This window comes from Syngnathus floridae, unplaced genomic scaffold (genome assembly GCF_059516105.1).
Source record: "Syngnathus floridae isolate MCC-2025c unplaced genomic scaffold, RoL_Sflo_1.0 HiC_scaffold_74, whole genome shotgun sequence".
Lineage (NCBI taxonomy): Eukaryota > Metazoa > Chordata > Actinopteri > Syngnathiformes > Syngnathidae > Syngnathus > Syngnathus floridae.
The window spans coordinates 113045-123516 of NW_028284103.1; the positions used below are offsets into that span (position 1 = coordinate 113045).

Consider the following 10472-nt stretch of genomic DNA (forward strand, 5'->3'; position numbering starts at 1 on the left):
ATTTATTTAATGGGAAGAAGACTTATTTAGTTTAATTGATCTATTTTTGTTCCCTGCCAAAATTCGATTTGCTGCAATTCCAAATTTCCAAAGTGAATGAAGGAAAGAAGTCGTTTAAATTATGATTTTGTTTAAATACTAGGCATAGACACAAAATCTACGGCACAAAATGGGCAGACTTTACTTGTTTGAAGAGGACTGGTTACAAGACAGACTTTTCTGATTTATTTAATGGGAAGAGGACTTATTTAGTTTATTTAATCTATTTTTGTTCCCTGGCAAAATTGGATTTGCTGAAATTGTATTTTGCCAAATCTCGATTTGAGACCTGATAGGAAGTATTAAACGCTTAGTTAAATCAATACAAGTTGGTAATAAGAGCGAGTAATGTTGGTTGAACCGATGAATGAAGGTTGAAAGCAATTTAAATTATGACTTTGTATAAATACTAGATATTAACAGAACATCTACTGCGCAAAATGGGCAGAGTTTACTTGTTTGAGAAGGAGTGGCTTATTCAAAACTAAGATTTATGTAATCTGTTTGTTCCCAGGCAAAATTGGATGTGATGCAATTCCAAATTTCACCACATGATGGTGCCCAATTTTGACTTCATAGGACATATTAAACACTTAGCTTGTTATTATGTTCAAGGTAATCAGATTTGTTTATCATTCTAATGGCCTCTTCAAAACTATTCTGGATTACTACTTTGGATCTATTCTACATTACTTGGCAACAACATACTCTGTAACAGATTAGGCAGTATAATCACATATGTTAACTTGAGAGTGCCCACACTCAATCTACTTATCGTGATGTGTTAAATCAATTACTGTTAGACATTATTCGTCTGATAATCTACCAAATCTTTGAACTGAAGAATTTGTGATTTAATTAATAGCTTGTTCAGGGTAATCAGACTTGTATATAATTCTAATGGCCTTCTTTTGAAAACTATTCTGAATTACAACTTTGGATCTTATATTACTTTGCAACAATCTACTCCGTGACAGATTAGGCAGTATAATCACATATGTTAACTTCAGTGCCCACACTGTATTTATTTATGGTTATTTGTTAAATCAAGTACTGTTAGACATGAAATAGGAAGTGTTTAACATAAATGTTATGGCTACTCACCATTGTAGCTCGCTCCTGGTCAATGATACGAGCCTCTTCTTGCAGTGGAAAACTTGCAGCCAACAAACACCGTGGAACCTAAAGGAATGAAATTAAACATTAACATTTCGCCTCGACCAATTTTCACACGTACAACGCAACGCGGCTACACTTCTGCTATTACAAACGTAAATCTCCTTAAACACAATGAGTGTTACTTACCGTGTACGCTCTAGACGGTCCAGTTGCAAGCAGAAAATAAAGATATTTCTGTTGATAATCGTCGCTGCTCAGTGGCTCACGGCCATCGCGCCAACAGATTTGAATTTTGGCGGAGGTTCGGGCAATTACGTCATATCCGCGGCATTTGACTGCGACGTAATACCCGCTTATCTGAAACGGCAGTTAAAAGTAGAGTTACATCAAGTTTTCTTGGAACCTAAACGAATGAAAGAAAACTATCATTTGGCCACAACCAACATTCACAGATACAACACAACGTGCGGGGTTGAGGTTAAAGATTGAGTGAAGGGCCCTCGTTTTAAACTACTGTTTTGAAAAGGAGTGGGAACAAGTAAGACGTATTTAATTTATTTAATGGGAAGTAGTAAGACTTATTAAATTTATTTAATCTACTTTTCTTCCCAGGCAAAATTTGATGTGCTGCAATTCCAAATTTCCAAAGTGAATGAAGGAATGAAGTCCTTTAAATTATGATTTTGTATAAATACTAGGCATTAACACAAAATCGACGGCACAAAATGGGCAGACTTTACTTGTTTGAAAAGGACTGGTTACAAGACAGACTTTTTTAATTTATTTAATGGGAAGAAGACTTATTTAGTTTAATTGATCTATTTTTGTTCCCTGCCAAAATTCGATTTGCTGCAATTCCAAATTTCCAAAGTGAATGAAGGAAAGAAGTCGTTTAAATTATGATTTTGTTTAAATACTAGGCATAGACACAAAATCTACGGCACAAAATGGGCAGACTTTACTTGTTTGAAGAGGACTGGTTACAAGACAGACTTTTCTGATTTATTTAATGGGAAGAGGACTTATTTAGTTTATTTAATCTATTTTTGTTCCCTGGCAAAATTGGATTTGCTGAAATTGTATTTTGCCAAATCTCGATTTGAGACCTGATAGGAAGTATTAAACGCTTAGTTAAATCAATACAAGTTGGTAAGAAGAGCGAGTAATGTTGGTTGAACCGATGAATGAAGGTTGAAAGCAATTTAAATTATGACTTTGTATAAATACTAGATATTAACAGAACATCTACTGCGCAAAATGGGCAGAGTTTACTTGTTTGAGAAGGAGTGGCTTATTCAAAACTAAGATTTATGTAATCTGTTTGTTCCCAGGCAAAATTGGATGTGATGCAATTCCAAATTTCACCACATGATGGTGCCCAATTTTGACTTCATAGGACATATTAAACACTTAGCTTGTTATTATGTTCAAGGTAATCAGATTTGTTTATCATTCTAATGGCCTCTTCAAAACTATTCTGGATTACTACTTTGGATCTATTCTACATTACTTGGCAACAACATTCTCTGTAACAGATTAGGCAGTATAATCACATATGTTAACTTGAGAGTGCCCACACTCAATCTACTTATCGTGATGTGTTAAATAAATTACTGTTAGACATTATTTGTCTGATAATCTACCAAATCTTTGAATTGAAGAATTTGTGATTTAATTAATAGCTTGTTCGGGGTAATCAGACTTGTATATAATTCTAATGGCCTTCTTTTGAAAACTATTCTGAATTACAACTTTGGATCTTATATTACTTTGCAACAATCTACTCGGTGACAGATTAGGCAGTATAATCACATATGTTAACTTCAGTGCCCACACTGTATTTATTTATGGTTATTTGTTAAATCAAGTACTGTTAGACATGAAATAGGAAGTGTTTAACATAAATGTTATGGCTACTCACCATTGTAGCTCGCTCCTGGTCAATGATATGAGCCTCTTCTTGCAGTGGAAAACTTGCAGCCAACAAACACCGTGGAACCTAAAGGAATGAAATTAAACATTAACATTTCGCCCGGACCAACATTCACACGTACAACGCAACGCGGCTACACTTCTGCTATTACAAACGTAAATCTCCTTAAACACAACGAGTGTTACTTACCGTGTACGCTCTAGGCAAAATTGGATGTGATGCAATTCCAAATCTATCTGAAACGGCAGTTAAAAGTAGAGTTACATCTAGTTTTCTTTTTTAATCAACACAATCATTTACAACCGTTGACCAGAAAGAATCGTCGAAATTCGACGTCCCCCACAAACGCCACGCTCACTCGCTTTTCAGGGCAACAAAAGTACTTCTTTTTAAAAACGATGAGTTGTACTTACCGTGTACGCTCTGGACGGTCCAGTTGCAAGCAGAAAATAAAAATATTTCTCTTGTTAGTCGTATGTTACCATCCGCTGTGTCTTTGTCAACATCGCCGCCATTTTCCTACTTCCTGCTGCGAGCCACGCCCACGGATTTAAATTTGGGCGGAAGCTCTTTCCATTGGCGTCGTTTTCGCGTATAGCAAATCCGATTGGTTGGGAAGGGGGCACGGTTATGCAGCCGAGGAGTCCTGTGATCGGTGGGATGTAAAGTAGGCGTCGACGTCACGTCCGCGTCACGTGACCATGACGTGGCAGACGTCAAATAGCAACCGCTGTTTTGTTTAGTAGACTTACAGTTGTTATGCATTGACATAATGGCGCACACACCAAATAGATTTAAATAAATTAAATAATTCTTCTGCCCACTCTCTTTTAAACAAGTTAACTCTCCCCGCGGATTTGAATTCCGGCGAAAGTTACGCCCATCGACGTCACGTATGTCACGTGACCACGACGTGGCAGATGTCATATAGCAACCGCTGTTTTGTTTAGTAGATTTACAGTTGTTATGCATTGGCATAATGGTGTGCACTCAAAATAGATTTAAATAAATTAAATATTTCTTCTGCCTACTCCCTTTTAAACAAGTTAACTCTGCCCACGTCCATTGACGTCTTGTCTGCGTCACGTGACCACGACGTAGCGACGTCATATAGTAACCGCTGTTTTGACCAGTAGACTTAGTTATTATGCGTTGACATAATGGCGCACTGGTTAGCATGGCCACCTCTTAAGCATGATGATGCGGGTTCGACGCCTGATCAATGTTAGCATGGAGTGAGCTGAAGTGCATGGCGCTGAAGATTTGAATCTTTGAAATGCGCTGAGGTCTGACATATCAGGCAGAATGGTTTGCCATCACGTTCAACAAAAAATAGAAACTTTCCCACTCTGATTAAAACGTCCTGTGTTCATCTACGTATTTTTGTTTTGCTGTGCATCTTTTCCCTGCCATTTCGAGAGCCCAATTGACACTCATAGTTTAAAGAAATGTGTTTGCCCATCCTACTTTGTGGAATTTCACCACATGCGCTTTTGACCAAAATACCAAATTGAACTCAAGTGAAGCCAACACGCACAACCCCCCCCCCACACACACACACACACACACACACACACACACAAATGTTGATATGAACATAAAAGAGCCGCATGCGGTTCGGGAGTTGCGGCTTGGCCAAACCTGTACTATACAACTTTATTTGTATAAAATTTTCACAACAGCTGTCACACAAACAAAGCGGGAAAAACCGAAGACGTGCGTGTTCCGCCCACGCTGGATTTATTTGCACCTTTGAAAAGACACCGTATTGCCGCAGATGTGGCAAAGAGTACTTTTGGGCATCTGAGACGGAAGGATGTCCAAAGCATCACGTCACCTGCTCTGGTAGGCATGGTGGTGGGACGTTGAGGTCAACCGCTTTGGGGTTGGCTGACTCTTTGATCGCAGGATGCCACACACTTGAAGACAGAAGCAGAAAAGCAGAGCTAAATGCAAAATGTACTCACCGGTGACTCCAATTTTTTTCCCCCCTGAAGAAACAGCTGGACGGGTGGCCCCGGCTGGCCAGTGGGACTCTTGTTATTCTGACCCTTTTTAGTGCGCGTTTGGGGCAACAACCGTTTTTTGTGGCGCTCTCTTCTGGTTCAAAAGTGCCCTGCATGTGAATTTGCTTTTCCTGCCTTCTGATTGGATGAGCGCCGGTGTGACGCGGTGCCTCTGTCACCGTGGCGGGGGGTATACGTTGGCATCGGAGCGTCTGCCAACGTCTGAGACCGGCTGGCAGTGTATCGGAGGTGTCGAGTGCGGTGCCGCTGGAGCTCACTCACCAGCTGGTGTTAGGGCCACAGAATGAAGGCCAAGGAGAAGAATAGAAAGAGAAACAGAAACTTCTCCTCCAATTGTTTGATTTGTCTCTTCTGAGCTTCGATGAATTCTTTCAGCTCTTTGTTCCTCTAGGACGGACAAATGGAAAGTGGCATTCAAAAGCCAGTAAGCGTGCAAGTAAGTGCCGGGCTGGCTTTGGGCCCTTACCTGTTGCGCGCTGTGCAGCAGATCCATTCTCTCTTGGAGGATGCAAGCGTCGCGCTCCCTCAACTCGCACATCAGGGCTCGCTTCCATTGGTCCACGGCGCTCCTAAGCTCTTCTCTCTGATCCGCCGTCAGCACGTCATTCACGCCAGCGTGGCTGGCTTCTTCGCCGTCCGTGGCGGGGCAGTCCCGCTGCGGTAGCGCCTCGTACAACATGGCCTCCAGCTCCAGGATCCTCTGGGCCGCAATCCTCGTCCATCAGTGGTCCGGCGGGAGATTTGAGGGCGGCTTACCTTATGAGCCTGGTCCATGGAACACTTCCTGAAGTCCAACTCTTCATCCAGGTAGCCCTTCTGCTTGCAGAACATATCCTAGCACAGCTCAAGGTCAGAATTGTTGGGGCACATTGCCGGAGTTCCCCTTGGCTGATGTCGCGTGTCTGTCTACCTTCTCACTTTCAATGTCCAACATCTTCTGTTGAAGTGCTGACTTGGTCACTTTGATGTATTCTAACCACTGAGGAAAGGCTGCTGTCACATAAGCAGAATGCGAGAGCGTGCGTGGACGTGCGCGTTACCTTCTCGGCTAGGGTGAGAAGGGTCCTGGCGTGAATCACGACCACCTGCTCCTCGTTGGTGAGATTCTGCAAGAGCCCAAAGGCACAGCGTCAACAAGCTTCTTTCAGCGCAAAGCCTTCCAAAAGTCACATTTGAGCCGCCGAGTCTCGTGGAGTGCGAACATAAGGAGTTCGACATACACTTACGGCGTTATAGCCCAGGATGTCCAGCTTCTTCATCAGATCACTGATGACGATGTCCGGGGGAAAGGCGCAAGGAGCAATGTAAGGTGTTCTGGGACCTCGGGTTAAGGTTAGGGTTGCGAGGGACGCCTTACGTACGCTCACGCCCTCGGCCTCGCAGTAGATCTGCAAAGGGCTGAGGCCGTCTGGGAAACGGACTTGCAGAAACTTCAAGACGGGGGAGCGCCACTCCCTCTCCTGAAAGGCAGAGGCATGCATCCGTCCGTCCGTCCGTCCGTCCGTCCGTCCGTCACATCTCTGGCCTCAACACGCTTGTGCGAGTCTTCCCACCTCCAGCTCCAGGATGCGGAACTCAAGCAGTTCGTTTTGGTCTCGGATATCCTGGATGTGCTCTTTCAGACGCGCTTCTTCCGCCTCCATCCGCCTGACCTGAAAAGACAGTCAGACCTCATCTGCGGGGCTTCCCGACAGGTGTGACGCCAAGCGACTCCGCCCAGCGCCTTTCTTTCCGTCACCTTTTCGGCCAACTGCTGATTGCTCTGACGCAGCAGCTGCTTCTCCTCCACCCACTTGACATTCTAGAAGAGACAAACGCGTGGACAGCTTTGGAATGTTGTGTCATTTTCATCCACAAATTCTTTGGTTGACTGGAAAATGACATTTGCTTTTCTCCGCATTTTCCCAGCCACGTTCGGGGGGGGGGTTGGTCCAGTAATGCCAGACGGATGAGTGACTGAAGAATGTAGCTATTTTGTCTGAGAAAAAGGTGTGCTCATTGATGAGCTTACCTGTCCTTGTTGCTTCAGCGCTGACTCCAGATCTGCTACTCTGCTTTGATAGTGACCCATTTCTACCATCAGCTTTTCTCTGGTCTGAAAGGAGGAGGAGGGAGGCTCCTCCTCCTCCTTTCAGACCAGAGAACACCCGAGGCTGGGTGAGAACGGGGAGGCTGCGACCCGGCCGGGGGTTGCGGGAAGGGGCGCCACCTTGATCTCCTTCTCGGCGTCGTAGTCCCCTTTCGCTGGTCTGGGCTAGCAGAGCGTAGGCTCGTTGCAGCGCTTGATATTCTTGCGTCAGCTGGCGGTAGCGAAGCTCCGCCTCTTCATGCACACACCAATGCAACACAGCACTAGTACCAGAATCAGTCAGACCGGCGACAAAGCACCCGCGACGCAAAGACGAGTCCGATTCCAGGCTGAAGAGGAATGTTTGGTGTCAATACGCTGGCAGAAATGGCGGGCTACCTCTTCGGGTTCCGTGTCGGGGGTTCTGTCGGTGTGAAAAGACAAGGACGATCCGTCCGAGTCCACCAACACGTCTTCGTCGTAGCCGTAAAATGTTTCGATGACCTGCGGGCGCGGAAGCAAACATCTCTCTGAACAAACTGAAGCGACACCTCACGATGAATCGACGAGAGGAACGATAGCGAGAAAAAGGCCATTTCATCTTGCGCAACACCAAGCAGCCGCAAACAAACAGACTCACCTTGCAGGACCTCACGCTTTGTTCCTCCTCAGAGATTCTCGACGTCGGTATCGTAGCAGCAAATCTCTCTCCTGTCGACACAAATAATCCGCCTTTGAGATTCTTTGGATGCAAAGGGAACGAACGGCTCCGGCGCAGAAACAAACGCGACTCACAATGACATTTCTGACATGAGCTCCTGTCTCCAGAGCCTGAAAAACACGTCACCGGCGATGATTGGAGGGACGCTCGTCTTTTCCAAAAGTGACAACTACAGGGTGTGTCAGGGTTTTCCAGATTATCTTTATCGTATCATTGTGTTGCTTTGACTTTGACTGCGACCTGTAATAAATAATATTATTTATCCCTTATTTATCCCTATCGCTTATCCCTTCCTACACAAAGTCGTAAAACACCCCTTGCTATGTTTTGACTAGAGGTCAAGGGCTTCCTCTATTCAATCCACTCTTACACCCACCCTGTTTCTCTTAATTAAAATGCTCGTGCAGGAGCCGAGAGTCAGACTTCATTCGTACAACGGATGGACTCTCCACCTGCAGGTGTCCAAAAGAACTTACTTGTCTCCCGTGTGGTTCTTGCAAAATAAGTTGGAGCGAGCGCAACTCTAACAGGGTGCATTTTGCCACTAGCTGCCTACGGACAATGACGTCGCGCTCGCGGCTCATGGTTGACGGGCTGAGCAGCCGGGCAAGTCCGTCGTTTTCAGCGCACAGCGAGTGGCAAAGGCGCTGACAAAACGGGAGCTTTGAGCTGCTGAAAACGGCAAAACAAGTCTAAAGCGTGTTCAAACGCGTGCGCACAATGCTCCTGCTTGAAAGGTCGGAATTTAAGGGGCCAATTTTTTGGATGGCGGCCGCCGGCCAAGCTTTGGACGGAAAAGGTTTCCTGGCGACAGCGAGCGAGCGCGGCGCTGCCGTACGTGCACCGAGTCGCCTGCCTGAAGACCTTGGACAAGTCGTCGATGATGTGCCGCTGCTCCACAACTTGAAGGAACTCCATTTCACCGTCCTGCTGGCCGCAACCGCGGTCCAGGTCATTGAGCGAACTAGGCCTTCTCTGTGGAACACAAATGCAGTGGACTCTGTTGGCACGCCGCCGTTGTCCGCGTCGACTTACCAAGCTTGCCATCTCCTCGTTCTCCTGGGTGACAAAGCGCACTTTGTTTTCAAGGCGACACAGCACCAGCGAGAGTTCTTCATTCTTCCTGCTCAGGCGTTTGTTTTTGTACAGGAGTGGCAGAAACTGGCTTTCTGTTTCTCTCAGTCGCTTTAGCTGCAAGCATGAAGTGCGGGATGTGAAAGACGCACAACACGCGGGCCAGAACGTATCCATTCCTTTTGCATCGGTTTGAACGGAATCGTGGCTTTGGCTCCCAATAAAAGACATCTACCAGGCAACCGACTCGCTGCGCCGCTCAACTAATAAGCAAGCGCAATGGGTGCCTCGCTGGATGGCGCGCATCAAACGTAGCGCAAACCTTCAAGCGTGCCGTCAATAAATTACCAGTTCATTGCGCTCTTCAGAAAGCAGGGCGTTTCGATCCTCCAGTTTCCTGATGACTGCGCTGAGCTCAGCGATTTTCAGATGAAACCGTCGCGTGTCCCGATCCTCCTGAGACTGAAAACGCCCCGCAACACACACACACAAGCACTCGTTCAAAGTTCAAAACTGTTTTTGTGCTACCTTCCTCCAGCAACGAACTAAGTCATGCGTACTGCAAGTGTGTGATGAGGTGGCTTACGCAATGAAGAGGATTGCTAGTAGCGGCGTTGACCCCACTTCCAGGGTAGTTTAGGCCCGCCCTTTGGGAATCCCTCAGGGCAGCGATCTGCTGCTCGGCAGCCTGAGTCTGCAGCTGAAGGCGGTGGACGTGGCCGGCCCCAGGGCTTCATCCAAAACACTAACCGCTCTGTCTTTCAGCTTGATCTCATCCGTCTGGATGTACAAACGGGGAGCGCTCAGGCAGGCGGGCAAACTCATTTGCCAGAATTGTGACAAAAACAAAGAGAGCAACCGGCCAATTTTTTTCTTGAATCGACTAGAACACCTTTGCTGTGACAAAAGCGAAGCGAGCAACCGGACATTTTCTTCTTGTGAAATAGAATAGAATAGAATGCCTTAGGTGTCATTGCACTGCAGGTATACAACGAAATTGGGAACATAGCCACGCACCGCGCATCTGATCAGTCCTACCAGTCGGCGGATCTCCCTCTCGCAGTCTCTCTTGGTTCGGCTCAGCTCCTCCCGATGCTGGTGATGAGCCGATCGGAGCTCGGCCGCTCGGGACTGCCAGGCCTGCTGGGCCGCTGCCAGGGCTTCTTCCGCGCTCCTGGTGGAGGCGACACCGCTCGGTCTCCCGACACCGCCGCGTCTCCTCCACCTCCGCCAGCAAAGCGCCCCCCCTCCTCACCTGAGCAGACATTGCGCCACACCGGGCCGTTGAGACCGCAACGGAGCGCCGCGACGCTTACTGGGGACAAGCTACACAATACGGTAGCGGCCGCATCGAAGCCCGACGTGGCGTGCGGATAGTCAGACACGGATAGAGCGGATCACCTTGTCCATGGAGCCGTCCCTCAGGCTGAGGACCAAGGCATTCAGTCGCTGGATCTCTCCATCTTTGATTTTGATCACTCTCATCAGCTC

The 10472-nt window shown here is 46.5% G+C and overlaps 1 protein-coding gene and 1 long non-coding RNA gene across 2 annotated transcripts; both read right to left on the minus strand.

The window, feature by feature from the left end:
- Positions 1 to 4861: 4861 nt before the first annotated feature.
- Positions 4862 to 6761, minus strand: LOC148377941 (janus kinase and microtubule-interacting protein 3-like). The gene is made up of 8 exons (XM_088368089.1): positions 6672 to 6761; positions 6345 to 6578; positions 6159 to 6224; positions 6029 to 6097; positions 5875 to 5952; positions 5585 to 5818; positions 5380 to 5505; positions 4862 to 5010 (listed from the first exon to the last, which is right to left on the minus strand). Exons 1-7 carry the CDS (start codon positions 6759 to 6761, stop codon positions 5389 to 5391), a joined length of 888 nt encoding a protein of 295 aa, XP_088224215.1. The 3' UTR covers positions 4862 to 5010; positions 5380 to 5388.
- Positions 6762 to 9325: 2564 nt separating this feature from the next.
- On the minus strand, positions 9326 to 10229 carry LOC148377942 (uncharacterized). The gene is made up of 3 exons (XR_015856306.1): positions 10020 to 10229; positions 9568 to 9761; positions 9326 to 9443 (listed from the first exon to the last, which is right to left on the minus strand). It is a non-coding gene; the product is annotated as an uncharacterized LOC148377942 (long non-coding RNA).
- Between the last annotated feature and the right edge of the window lie 243 nt (positions 10230 to 10472).